Source organism: Lissotriton vulgaris, chromosome 7 (assembly GCF_964263255.1).
Source record: "Lissotriton vulgaris chromosome 7, aLisVul1.2, whole genome shotgun sequence".
Lineage (NCBI taxonomy): Eukaryota > Metazoa > Chordata > Amphibia > Caudata > Salamandridae > Lissotriton > Lissotriton vulgaris.
Genome location: NC_141695.1, coordinates 726,424,391 through 726,439,768, shown reverse-complemented (window position 1 = coordinate 726,439,768; position 15,378 = coordinate 726,424,391). Strand labels below are relative to the sequence as shown.

The 15,378-nt window shown below is 43.8% G+C and overlaps 1 protein-coding gene across 2 annotated transcripts in view; it reads left to right on the top strand.

The window, feature by feature from the left end:
* The window catches only part of LOC147702338 (ATP-binding cassette sub-family A member 9-like), a 1,822,583-nt gene that overhangs the window by 1,253,196 nt on the left and 554,009 nt on the right, over positions 1–15,378 (top strand). Inside the window, exon 26 of one of the 2 annotated variants that reach the window (XM_086930969.1) lies at positions 13,910–13,929. The exons of the other annotated variant lie outside the window; for it this stretch is intronic. Coding sequence (XP_086787095.1) covers positions 13,910–13,929 — 20 coding nt within the window. The remainder of the gene's footprint in view (positions 1–13,909; positions 13,930–15,378) is intronic. 2 annotated transcript variants of the gene reach the window in all.

Sequence of the window (15,378 nt, the reverse complement as noted above, 5' to 3'; positions counted from 1 at the left end):
GGTGAGCCATACAAATGACCATGCAGGGGAAGGACCTTTTTAACAAGGGACAGGCCCTCTCACCCGATTGGCCTGGCATGATTTCTCTTCCTGAGGTGGCAAACAACAGCTAAGACTTGGCAGTAGCAGTGTCAGGAGGCAAGTGAGTTTTTCGCTATGTACACAGTCATCAGCGTTGATGGACATAGCCATTGGACCGGGATCATCACAAACACCAGCGTTACCTTATGGCTCTGTCTTCCGTGGATTACTGTAAGAGAGAACTATTGTCAAACCTATATTGGTTTATAAACGGCCTCCTGTAGGCTCAAACATTAGACAGGGCCCCACCCCATGTATCAGACATGACAAGTTATTCAAAAAAATCTAAAACGATATGAATATTATGATTTTCTACACATACAAAATATGTTTCCCTTGTTTCTGGTTTGCAATACTTTTCTGTGATTTTTGTGTGTATCAATTAATTTATGACAGATTAAAACAAATGTTGTACAATTCATATATGGGGAAACCATTAACCACTAACACAACATAAATACAAAAGACATCAATTTATAAATATCATATATTACAGGACAAACTCATCATAAAAAAGTCAGTAATTTACTATAATAAACATCAACAATAAACCCATGAAAACCCATCTCACAGTCACTCTCATCAGGCAAACAATCACACATACCCTAACACTCATACACAACATGGCACAAGGAAATTCTATTATTTATGTAGACATACACTTCTTACATAATTTAGTGATTTGATTTAATCTCACCACTTTCCACTGATACGTTGTCTTGAAAGGGATTTCCCATGTAAACAACTGTGGTCAACGCTCGTTTCATTGGGGAGGCTTTGCAACCACCTTCATCAGGACCAAATTGTTTAGAGAGATGAGTCTCAAATATTGGGCCGGGGTTATCTGTAAATTTCAAAAACAGAATCAATATCTCATGTCACTGGGAGGGGACTGTCTAAAGCAAAACACTGAGTTAAATTGTCATAGGGCATTAGAAATAGTTTTATATACTTGCAGACAATCCATTATTGTACACAGACATAAGAGTCCAAAAAGTGCCCAACAATTTTGTGTGTCCTATGCACGCTCTAGGACTGGGGTCATACTGTGTCATGCCAACATGCGATTTTTGAGTGAGAGTCAAAAAAGGTAGGAAAATGAGGGCAAAAATATGGAGAAAGTGAGATCGTCCACAAAAATTGCAAAAAAAGGAATACAAGTTATTCTCAATAGGAGAAAACTGAGTGTGCAAGATCAGAAAAAAACAATCAGACAAAATATATATTATTCTGTTTGCACCTCAGACGTATGTACTTTTCTGTTTCTTTCCCAGAAAATCACAGAAAATTTTTGCCAACCAAAAAATTTGAAAAGTATTTTGTAAGTGTAAAAAATCATTAATAAAATATATATTTTTTTAATAACTTGTCATGTCTGATACATGGGTTGGGGCCCTGTCTAATGTTTGAGCCTACAGGATGCCATGTGTTAAGAAATATAGGTCTAACAAGAGTTCTCTCTTACAGTAATTGTTCTTCCCCATCACTCTTGGAACTAAAAATTAATATGGGGTACCTTTTTTCCTTTTCTGTCTGCCGTGGATACAACTTCCCACCGTGCAGTGGAAGGGTTAAAAAAGGTATTTTTCTCATGTTCTTTCCTATAGGAATTTTAGTCCTGACTAAAGCCTGCACTACTGGACATAATTACACCACATTTGGCAGAAAGGAAGCTCTTGGTGCAGAAAGAACTCTTTTTGTTATTTGGTGTAAATCCGTTCAGGAGTTTTTGACATAATAAAGAAAAAACAAATGTGTATATATAAGGACGCTGAGGCTCTGGGAACCTTCCTGATCTCGTGCCGAGTTCTGATTGGCTTCCAACACTTCAAACAGAAAGTATTGTCAGCCTTCTTCAGACTCAGCTTTAGCGGAGTCCCTGAACTTTTTAAAAAAAATAAGAAAAGGTCTCAAAGGGCATGTGGGACTTTTTTAACAGGAGGGGGTACATGGGGCCCCCTTACGAGCACTTATTGTTGCTCTCGGGACTACCATCTCCCTGGGGCTTATTATTCTATTATGAGGGTGGGAGGAGTGTTTGCAGAGTCCTGGACAAAGGGGGCAGGGCCTCTGATGAAATCCCAGCAATCCCACTGTGTGGGACATACTGTTGGTAACAGGAGAGGTTCTTGGCCCACAAGGATCCCCAGGATCTAAGGGAAATTCATTCCCAAACAAGGAATGCACCGCTTGCACATTTGCAGACTGGTGGAGAAAGGGGACAGGGTCTCTGACCAGCTACCACCAATCACACTGTGTGGGTCCTACTGGTGGTAACAGGAGGTGTTCATGGCCACCAACGATCCTCAGCATCCATGATCCAAGGGGACTTTATCTCCCAATAAGTAGTGTGCCAGAAGGCACATTTGCAGAATGGTGCAGATAGGGGTGGGGCCTCTGACGAGTTCTCAGAAATCCCTCTGTGTGGGCTTTCAGGAGTGGTTCTTGCCCCCCTGCACCCCCAGCATCTAAGGAGATTTTATCCCCCAACCAGTATTGTGCCAGGAGGCACATTTGCAGAGTGGTGGAGAAAGGAAGTGTACCTCCGATGAGCTCCAAGCAATCCCACTTTATGGGATTTACTGGAAGTAACAGGAAGGGTTCTTGCCCCCAAGGACCCTCAAAAGCCTACGGTAATTTGTCTTTCAACCAGTAGTGCACCATAAGGCGTGTTTGCAGAGTGGTAGAGAAAGGGGGTGGGGCCTCTGATGAGCTCTCAACAATCCTGGGACTTACTGGAGTTAACAGGAGGGGTTCTTGGCCCCCAGGGACCTTCAGCATTTAAGGGGGTTTTATCCCCCAATCAGTACTGCACCGGAAGGTGCATTCGCAGAGTGGTGAAGAAAGAATGCAAGGCCTCTGACAAGCTCTCAGCAATCCCGATGTGTTGGACTTACTTGAAGTAGCAAGAGTGGGCTTGGCCCAAGACCCTCAGCAGCCAAGGAAACTTAATCCTCTGACCAGTAGTGTGCCAGGAGGTACATTTGCAGAGTGGTGGAAAAAGGGGGTGGGGCCTCTGATGATCTGCATCAGGATTCACAGTTCAACAAAACAAAAACACTCAGATACTCACACACCCACTCAGAGATTCATGCACCCACTCATAGACCCACTCAGAGACACACACGCCCACTCACAAACCCACTCAGACACTGATGCGTCCACACACAGACACACTCAGACACTCATGCACCCCCTCACAGACCTACTCGAACACTCATGTGCAAACTCACATACCCAGTCAGACACTCATGCACCCACTCACATACACAGTCAGACACATTCACCCACTCAGAGATTAACTTAGAGACTCATACACCTACTTACAGACCGACTCAGAGATTCAGGCACATGGCCACAGACCCACTCGGAGACATCTGTACCCACTCACAATCCCACTCAGTAATTCATGCACACACTCAGAGAGTTACTCATCCACTCATACAACCACTCAGAGAGCCATGCACCTAGTCACAGACCCACTCAGCGAATTATGCACACACTCACTAACCCACTCAGACACTCATGCACCCAATCACAGACTCACATGGAAACTTATGTACCCACTCAAATACCCACTCGAACACTCATGTGCCCACTCACCATTCCTCTCAGAGTCATGCACCCATTGACAAACCCACTCAGACATGTATGCACACAGAGACTCATGCCTAGTCATAAAGCCACTCATAGACTCATGCACCCATTCACCGGCCAATTGAGATGATCACACACCCATTCAGACAGTCGGAGCCCCTCACAGACCTACTGGCATACTCATGTACCTACTCACAAACCCACTGAGACTCACGCACCCACTTACATACCCACTCAGAGACTCATGTATCCCATCAGAGACTCATGCATACACTCACAGACCCATTCAGAGACTCATGCACCAACTCAGGAACCCACTCAAAGGCTTCTGTGTATACTACAGACTCACTAAGAGACTCACACACTGACTCATAGACCGGCTCAGACACTCTTGCACACTTTTACAGACCCACTCAGAAACCACACACCCACTCACACATCCACTCAGAGAGTCATGCACTCAGTCACAGACCCACTCAGTGAATTATGCGCTCACTCACAAACCCACTCAGACACTCATGTACGCACTCCCATATTCAGTTGTAATATCATGTACCCACTCACAGATCTCCTCATACACTGATGTGCCCACTCACAGTTCTACTCAGAGAAACATGTGCCCACTGATAAACCCACTCAGATACTCATGTACCCATTGACACAGCCACTCATGCACAGCCATACACCCACTCAGAGACTCATGCACCCACTCGCATACTCACTTGGATACTCTTGTACCCACTCTGAGACCTCATATACTCATGCACCCACTCACAGTTCCACTCAGAGTCATGCACCCACTGACAAACCCAATCAGACACCTGTGCACCCACTGACAAACCTGCTCACAAACTCATGCACCCACTCACAAACTAACTCAGGGACTCATGTCCAGTAATACACCCAATCAGAGACTCACACACCCACTCAGAGACCCACTCAGACTCTCACACCCCCACTCAAAGACTCAATCAGACACTCATGCACCCACTAATAGACTCATTTACCCAGTCATGCAACCACTCAGAAATTCATGCACACATTCACAGACCCACTCAGGGAATCATGCACCAACTCACAAACCCACTCAATGTCTCATGCACACACTCACAGACTCACTCAGATAATCACACACAGATCTACTCAAAGACTCACCCACCCACTCATAAGGCTATTCAGTCACTCTTGCACCCACTCACAGGCCCACTCAGAGAGAAATGCACCCACTCGTGTGCCCACTCATGCATCTACACAGAGAGTTATGCACTCAGATACAGATGCACTCAGATAATCATTCACCCACTCACAGAGCCACTCATACACTCATGCACCCAGTCACAGACTCACTTGGAAACTCAAATACCCACTCAGTCCTACTCAGACACTCATGCACCCACTCACATTTCTATTGAGAGAGTCATGCACCCACTGACAAACCCAATCAGACATGGATGCACCCACTGACACCCACTCAGACTCACACACCCACTCACACACTCCGTCAGAGGCTCATTCCCGGACACACACCCACTCAGAGACTCATGCATCCACTCACAGACCAATTGAGACACTCCTGCAACCACTCACAGACCAACACAGTCATACACACACACTCACAGACCCACTCACACACTCAAACACACACTTACATCCCCATTCATACTCTGCTACAACCAGTTATAAACCTACTCAGACACTCATACACCCACTGTGACACTCATGCACTCATTCAAACACTAACTATCAAAAGTTAGTGGTTACATTTTAGGAAATAATATTAAAAAACCCTAGAAATGTATTTAAAAAAACAGATTGCAGAGACGTTATAGTTAGGAAATACAACTTTCTTTAACCCCTTCGCTGCTGATGACGAGCTCAGCTCGTCATCAGCCACGGTAGTCGTGTGCGGATGACGAGCTGAGCTCGTCACGTAACGTGGCTTTTCGTAAATTGCCGCACACAGCGGGAAAATCCCCCGCAGCGATGCGGTTAAAAAGTTGAAATTTACTGAGAAAAACAAAGGGTACATGGATGTTTTAGTTAGAAAATAGACTAAACAAACCTTAGCAATTCACTGAAAAACAAAGGTTACAGGGGCATTATAGTTAGGCTCATATTTCACTCCTACCAAACCAACTGAAATTCACCAGTTGTAGTTACTTGAGCTAACTATAAAGTAGGCCCCGCAATGCACTGCTTACAACCTCATATATTCAATTACTCATCACATGGTCAGGGACAGCACTGATGATATTGCTGATGACATCTTAAATGACATCTCTGATGACATTATCCATAGAATCACTCACACACCAACTCAAACACCCACACAACCTCTCTGACACCACTCGCTCATCCATAGACACACTCACACAGCCACACACTCATCCATACAGCTACACACACACCCACTTATTCACCCATGCAACCACTCACGTACCCACTCACTCACCCATACAGCCTCTCAACAGAGCCACTCACATACCCAAACAACCACCATTCACACATCTATGCACACAATCACATTTACTCACTCACCCATACAGCCACTCACTTACTCACTCTCCAGTACTGCCAATCACCCAACCACTCACTTAACCAAATACCCACTCAAACGCCCATTCACTCACCCATACGGCCATTTGCTCACCCAGTCACCAACCCATATGACCACTCACACATCCACTCACTTACACATACAGCTGCTAACAGGCCCACTTATTCACCCTTACAGCTACTCATACACCTATATAACCACTAAAACACCCACTCACAAATGGATACAGGGTCACACACCCACATTGTATATGTTAGAAATAGTATCACTCATTATCAGTACATAAGATGTACTAATTTAACTTTCGTAGTACCTTAGTATATAAGTTTAACACATAAACATTTAGAAAACACCCACAATCATAGACAAAGCATTTTCTAGTTTGATAACAACGTTCGCCCAGTTTGACAAATCTTCACAAAACGTTTCCAAAAAAAGTTCATTCACCTCAGCTTCTTTCAGGAAAGTTTTGGGGTTGTGAAAAACGAGGGGTCCCAAAATGTAAACTCCCCATACATTTTTCATAGCCTTCTTTAAGACGGGCTACATCTAAACCTGTTGAAGAAAATGACACCATATTTGGCAGGAAGTTAGATTTGCTGTAAATTCATTCAGTATTTTTTGAGATATTAAGGCTCACCAAATATAGCAGTTTGTATAGTTGGGCTTGCGAGAGTCTTGCTAGCCTCCTCGGACAGCTCAAATTAAAAATAGAGCCCTGTCATTAGCCTAGAGGCCTCTTTTTCCTATGAGCCTACACGCTGTTGCGGGAACCTTTGCAAGAACAAACAATCTGAATTGCTGGCTATTAGAGTTGTAGAAATTAAATAGCTGCCAATGCTGTTTATTGTGAAATATTGCTGGCATTGGGGAAATTAAGGACAAGAGCTATAAATGGGGGCAGCAGAAAGGCATCCTGTACCCCAAGATTTGGAGAGGAGGTCTCTAAGGCATAATTGCTGTGATGAAAATAAATGTATATATTTTCTTTAAAAACAATTATGATCTCACTGGACTCTCACAGGATCGTGAATACTAAAAAGAAATAGGTGAGTTCTCAATACACAATACTTGTAGAATTGCATATTGTGGCCTTTGTTGTTCGGAGGGAGTATCAAAGACATCCGTACTGTGATGAGTATAAGGTTAATATTTTGCTAATAATAAGCGTTACAATCTTGCAAGACTCTCACAGGATTGTGAAAAATAGGAAGAAGTAAGTGGTCTTTGAATGCACTCTGGTATGCACACTTGTTATGGTAGGAAAGAGTCTTAGTAGAGATGGTGTTTATCAGAGTCTACTATTGTACGCCCATGAGCTTGGGAAGAGTTGCAAGTAGAGTTAACACTCTTCCAACATCCTACTATGCACACCCATCATCTGAGAGAGGGGTTTGAAAGGAGAGGCCAGTAGCTGTCCATACACCCTGCTATGCACTTCCATTATCTGAGATCGAGGTCTCAATGGAGAGGCCACATACCCTACTATGCACACTTGTCATCTGAGACAGACGTCGCAAAGGAGAGGCTAGTCGATCCACACACCCTGCCAGCCATCATCTGGGAGAGAGGTCTGAAAGGAGAGCCCAGTCCCTACCCACATCCTACTAAGCACACCTAATATTGTTAGAGAGAGAGAGGCCAGTCCTTCCACACACCCTACTACACACACCTGCCATCTGAGAGAGAGGTGTTGGTAGAGAGACCTGTCCATTACCATAACCTACTATGCACAGTCCTCATTCATAAGAGGGGTCTAAAAGGACAGGCCTGTTGCTCGCCATACCCTAATATGCACACCCGTCATCTGAGAGAAATTCTGAAAGGAGAGACCAATCCCTCCCCACAACCTACTATGCACACCCGTCATCTGAGAGAGAAGTTTGAAAGAAGAGGCCAGTCCTCTGTAAAACTATAAAAATAACTAGCACGCTAATTAAATGATGTCATCCATGATGCCATCAGTGATGTCAACCAATCAGGTCATTTGAAATGTCATGAGTGATGTCATAGAACATGTTATGAGTGATAGCATGTGTGAGGTCATAAGCAGTGCATTTTGGGGGTGCAAGTTATAGTTAGTGCTGCTAACTACAACTGCTGCATTTCTGTGTTTTTTTCAGTTCAAAACATTATTATTGTCAGTGAATAATTCCAAAAACGATGTTACTTTAACATTTACTTTTTCTGTCAATATATACACACACACACACACTCACACACACACACATATATATATATATATATATATATATATATATATATATATATATATATATATATATATATTACCTACTGGCGATAGCCAGTAGGTATATATAGTTAGGATTAATTCCCTATGGGATTTTTGAAAATTCTATGTCTAATAACTTTGGCGTTTGAGGACGGAATCGGCTGAAATTTTCAGGAAAATTGCACATTTTGTTTCTGAGCAGCCCCTGAAAATTTGGTGGGGTTTCGTCAAGGGGGGGATGAGAAAAAAGGGGGGTCCCAAAACGCGTTTTTCCCATTCATTTTTCCATAGGGCAGTTGGACTCACTTTTAGCTCGAACGGCTGAATGGATTTGCACGAAACTTGGCAAAATTGTAGGGACTGTTAGCCCGATGTGCCTTTGCTAGGTCTCAAGATATGTGCTCCAGTAGTTTTTGAGAAATTAACGTTCAAAACAAGATATATATCTGTAACAGCGCTCCGGGCAGCGATCCGGTCCGCTTACTTTTCGCGAAACGGAACTTTGCGCGCAGAAAGCTGATTGGCTCTCCGGTGTCTGTCAACATTCTAAACAGTCCGGAGCGGCCGCCATCTTATCTCTCGGTAGGATCGAGAGAGAAGAAGAGGTGAAAAACGAAGGGGGAATTTATTGAAAGGGGGCAAGGTATACCCCTCTTGACCCCCTAGGAATGTTGTTGGGGTTATTAAAGGGTCCCGTGGGGAAAATAAAAAAAAATGATTTTTCACGGTAGAAGCGCTTCACGGGCCGCAAACTGGGCCGCAAACTGGTAGCGAAACGGGAATTCGCCATTTTGTGCTTCGTTTTAATTGTTTAGAGACAAAAATTATCGCCGCACATCGGCCACAATGCATGAATATCGCTGAAAAGTCAGCGATATTCATGCATTATCCAGCAAATGCTCTTAGCCATGTTATCCACCTTCCATTGGATAACATGGCTAAAAACTGCTCTGTGCGTGAGCTTTTTTTTTTTTTTTTTGCTGCGTGACGTTTGTTAACGTTCGATTCGATGGAAATCAGGAAGTGTTGACCACCATTTTGTCACTGCGAGTAAATATTTTGTTATAAATGAATCCTTATTGATAAACATTGTCTGCGCCATCTTGCGTTTTTGTCCAATGCCACAATTTTGTCGTGCACGGCAGCCATTTTAGATGCCTTGACCAGGGCCACTCTCTGCACGCCGCCGATCCTCAGCATGGCTCCCCACCCTCGCAAGCATCTCCCCCACGCACTGGTCACCCCCGCTCTCTCTCTCATGCATGGGACATATACTTCCCCCCATCTGCGCTGCTCTTCTCTGAGAATCACACCCTGTGCCCGCCCGACACCTCCCTTTCACCCTATTCACTACCGCACCCTCTGACACTCCTCTTCCTCTGTGTCCGATTGTCCAGGCCGGACCTAGGCTATCACCTAGCCCTGCGGATGTAGTTTATGGCCCCAGCTGTAGAGTATCCAGACATGCCAACCCTCCCGATTCAGGCGTGAGACTACTGATTTCAGTGCTAGTCTTTCGCTTCCCGATTCCTGCAAGGAAAAACCCGGGGGCATATTACCAACAACTAGCGGTAATTTTTGTCTCTAACTTGTTTAGAGACAAAAATTATCGCCGCACTTCGGCGAATTTTATCGCACATAAACCTTGCTATTAGCAAGGTTTATCGCAAATGCGATAAAAAACGGCCGCAATGCATGAATATCGTTGAAAAGTCAGCGATATTCATGCATTATCCAGCAAATGCTTTTAGCCATGTTATCCACTTCCCATTGGATAACATGGCTAAAACTGCTCAGGGCAGGTGTTAGGTTTTGGAGATATTCGCGCTTAGCGCGAATATCTCCAAAAGTTGGTAATAGGAGATAGCGATGGTTAGGGACTGTTTCCAGTCGCTAAAATCTTGGCACGCCCACTTTGCATGTCATTAGTGATAAATATCACTGATATGCAAAGCGGGGCCCAAGATGGTCGCTATCTCCTTTTAGCTGTCACTAACTGGTGTTAGCGACAGCTTGGTAATAGGGAGATAATTTTATCTCTTTTTTTTTTGGCTTTTAAAGCCAAAAAAGCGGAAATAAACCCCCTTGATAATATGCCCCATGATTTCTCGGGGGTTTCAGCTGACAGGGCTTGGTATTGTGTTACGTGCTAATTCTTCCAGGAAACGTCAGAGGGTCGATGCAGGGGTTCTAGAAGGGGTGATAAACCATTTAAGCCTCATGAACAAGCGCATGGTCTTTTAAAGATTTGTGAAGTACTCGGGGCGGCGGTGTGTGTGTGCCCTCTTTCAGGAGCGGGCGGGGGGGCACTGCCAGCAATTTGCAGGCCAGGCAGTGTTCAACACGTGCATCACCCTTTCTCTGCCTGCTATTGCGCTCCATGCTTCGGAAAGGTAAGAAAAAGAACGTGCATTTGAGTTTGAAATGTCCGATCTTGTAGCAGTACACTTGCAAAGCCCACACATGACAATAACCCGATTCAAGGCCCCATTCACCCGATTTTTTAAACATATATAGCACTCCAACAAAGTTAGATTTTAAAACTTTATTAACATTTAAATATAACGAACGCAACAAAAACTGTAAATATATTTAACCATTTTTTGAAATTAACCAGAACTATAACGATAACAACAACAACAACAATAATATAACTTTTATGCCTAAATTACGCAAACATTTAGCTAATCTGCTAAAGGGGGGAGTCGCCATTTCTTTACAATAATCAATAATGAAAAATCCACATCAATAGGGTTGCCCGTTTTCTCGATGCAGCACTATAGTGCAACATACACAGCACCTGGGGTGTCAGGAGTGAACAGGTCTTTCTTTGTTCCTTAAGATGTTATCTGTGTCAACCTCTTCCGAGAATGCTGATGCGTTAGGATTTCCTTGTGTTTCTTAATAGCATTGGTGTCTGTACACTTCTTTGTCAATTCTGTCAAGATGATAACTGCTTCATAAACAGACGATATCTTTGTTTAGTCATTAGTGTTAAGTGTGTCTGAAACTACAGTGCCCTTCTGTTTTTTTTTCTTCAGGCTCTACAGAGTTTTGTGTGTTGTTCTTTTGAGCGACAATTATTCCAGAGGTTTCAGGTTCACTTATTTTGTCCTGCAGTGAGTTAACAGCTTTAGAGAGTTCATGTTTATTTGCTATGTCCTGCTGTTCGTCAACTGCTTCAGAGACGTCAGCCTCATTTGTTATGTTTCAGTAGATCCTGGACCTGCCCGGCCGCGCCCAAAATGGCGCCGGTGTAAATGGGACTCGTAACTGCTTGTTGTGTACTGGTTGCCCAACCTTGATATCACGAGATACATATGCAGTTTTGAAGCACATGGCGGAGGCTTGTCTGCTGTAGTGGGGCGCCCCTTTATCGTTTCAGTCGCCATTCCGCCCGCTTTTGCTACACTGTGCCTTTTCCGCCATTCAGCTGTTTAGCGCCCGCTCTTATGGCTACAGCGTCTCGCTCACCATGTAGTTGAGTTGCTCCCACTCTTGCGGTGCAGCGATAGGCGGCTTCCACAGGACTCTTAAAATGGCGGTCGGCTCTTCGGATTTGGGCCTGGTCCAGTAAAATGGCCCTGGGACACCTTGGAACTCGGACGCTTGTCTGCCAGGGCTTGGGTTCCATTCTCAAAAGCGTCCCCTCAGCCTTGAAGATTGTACAAAAGTCTTGGGGGCCGTCGACTCCCGCAGGCTTCCGGTGGGGAGCGGCTGCCATGATTGCTTGCGGAATGGCCACGACGGAGCTACGAGATGGTGGTGCTCTCATGGTGATGCCAGCTTCAGTCTGAAACATCCAGAAACAAGGTGGGGCTTTCATCGTTTGGGAAAAAAAATGTTTTAATCCAATGAAAAGTGTTATTTTTAGGTCACATGACCTAGTCTTACATAATTAGGAAAAGAAAAGTAAAATGAACCAATGAAAAGTTTTATTAACAAGTCACATGACCTGTTATTCTTACGTTACGCGCTGCGCGGCGCGCTCTGGATCGTTTCCGGGAAGCTGCGCCTTGCGCACCGGAGCACTTCCGGGTGCGCTAACGCGTCGCGTCATATGACGCATTACGCGACAATGCAGGTCCAGAATATAGTCAAAATGTCTCCACCAACCAGCGGTCGGAATACAACCGCTTTCAGCAGTCCAAAAAGTTCGGTTAAATCTTAAGAGCGGGAGCAACTCAACTACATGGTGAGCGAGACGTTGTAGTCGCAAGAGCGGGCGGTAAACAGCTGAATGGCGGAAGAGGCACAGAGTACCAAAAGCGGGCGGAATGGCAACTAAAACGGTAAAGGGGCGCCCCACGACAGCGTGTCTTCAGGTCAAACGGATTGTGGGACAAGGTCCAGAATGGAAGATTCTTCAAAAGGGAAAAAATTCCGCTGGACCCCGGGAGCCGGCCGCCTATGCCGGGGGCGATCTCAGGCCTCACCAGGGCAACACGACTTGGGGAGGGGGCAGGAGCCAAGCGCCCCCTCTCAGTCCGCGCCATCTCACCGCCCCTCGGGGGCCTCCGTCAAGCGGGGTTTAGGGAGGCACCGTATCACATTGTTTTCCAATGCAGTCAGGTCCACAAATGGACCCCACTTACTTTGAATAGTGAAGCTGCAGCAGGTGCAAATAAGGTTTAAACAGTGTTACAAGAGCTGCTTAGAACTCTGAAGTATGGCACTCAACAACCAGGACTTATGCCATTTATGTAAGGCAGTGACATGGAAGCAACTCAGGGACAAAAAGCATGAACGAACATTCACGTATGAAAATCTTATTTGGAGAAGGGGTAGAATCCAAACGCCCCCTGCCAGTTCGCGCCACTACACCGTATGTGGAAAATCTGAAGCCATGATTCTACAAACTCTCAACGCTTGTTATCAGTGCATGAGTTTCATGCTCGATCGATTGAGCTAGCCGGATCGGGCAATAAAAAGTATAAAATAGTTATGTAAATAGTTATTTAATAAAATGTTTTACTCTGTTTCTTTGCTGGTGTGTTGTGTATATTTATAATATTTGCATAGGGTTTGTCGTTATTTTGGGCGGTGTGGGTGGCGGAGTCGAGCTGTTTTGCAGCCCTCATGGTGTGGAGCTCAGTTCATTTCACTATTTTCGTATTTCTCATGAAGGGTTATTCCTAATGTTTGTATTTTACCGAGGTCAAAAAGAGATCGAATTAGTGGTCTACTGATTTTGCTCGATTACTTTTATTTTTTTACACGATTTTTCACTATCTGCAAAGACTAAACAGAGTATTGCGACTTTGTGCTTGTTTGTAAATAGAGAATGATCCAAAGAGAACCAATTGTAAAACAGTAAATGCTTGGATAATAATCAATCAAATGGAGAGACAAGCAGGTACGACGGATTACAACAGGGGTAAAGGTCTGCGTTAACTACCGTTCACTATCTGCAAAGAGATAGTACTACTAAGAGAAAAGAGGGGAGTGGGGGGGGGGCAGCGTTCAAAGCACATCAGCGTGCATAAACACGAAAACGTTTTTACCTATCACGTACTTGACATTTGACAGCTTTTGATATTTGCTATTAAAAAACCATTGAAATTCACAGAAAAAACCATAGGTTATAGTCCATATATAGTTAGGAATTTGCATTTACAAAACCTTGAAAATTCAATGAAAAAAACATTGGTTTTAGGCCATATATAGTTAGGGATTTGCATTTAGAAAACCTTATTTTACTCGCATAAAACCATTGAAATACCATATATAGTTATAAGCGCTAACTATATATCGCGCACCCGCAATCCACTGCTGATGATGTCACATATTACATCATTCATGACATGGTTAGTGACATCACTGATGACATCACTGATGACATCTCAAATATATGGACTATAACCTATGGTTTTTTCTGTGAATATAGATATATATATATATATATATATATATATATATATATATATATATATATATATATATATATATATATATATAATATAAAAAATATAAAAAATATATATGTATAGATCTATCTATCTATATATTCACTGAAAAAACATAGGTTTCAGACATGTTATAGTTAGGAATTAGCATTTAAAAAACCTTAGAAATTCACTGAAAAAAACATAGGTTTTAGGGGTGTTATAGTTAGCTGGACATTTCACTCGTACAAAACCCTTGAAATTCTGCTAACTATAGCTCACGTACCCGCAATCCACTGCTGTTGATGTCACATATTACATACTTCATGACATGGTCAGTGACATCACTGATGACAGCACTGAGGTCTCTCCTGATAACAGGTGATTAAATCGGAATTCGTAGTTCGGCTGATTTTAGAGGAATATTTTAAAGTTCCAAAACTCCACACTTAGAAGAATTTCCAAGTGAAACCAGTCAATGTTAGCCTACGAAAGGAAATTCAAGTTACTGGTAAGTACGGTTAGAATTATCTTTCAGGATCAGTACTGGGCTCAAAGATGCAGCACTGAGGTCTCTCCTGATAACAGGTGAGTAAATCAGAATTCGTAGTTCGGCTGATTTTACTTCGGTCCAGTATATATAGAGCCACTTTCCTACACCATCCACTCCCTTCACCATTGTGCAAACATGCCCTGTGGTGCGTTTTAAGTCGGGGAAATAATTCCCCTTCAATCCTGAGGGTCTCTAGGGTTCAACTAGCCCACTAGGTACATCTAGTAAGCGCCATGGAGCTGCGTAGCAGAGTGATGTAAAAAGGGACTCGGCCTACACCACCTCTCTGCAACGCAGAGCAGTGGTGCTTACTGGAAGCACCTGGTGGGCTAGTTGGCCCCCAGGGTCCCTCAAAAAAAGTCATAAAAAGCATTCCTCGATGTCTATGCTAACTACTGCCTTTGACCTACACTGCGGACAGCAGGGCTCACAATTCAGATGCAGTAGCGATTGCAGATGACGCAGTCCAGTT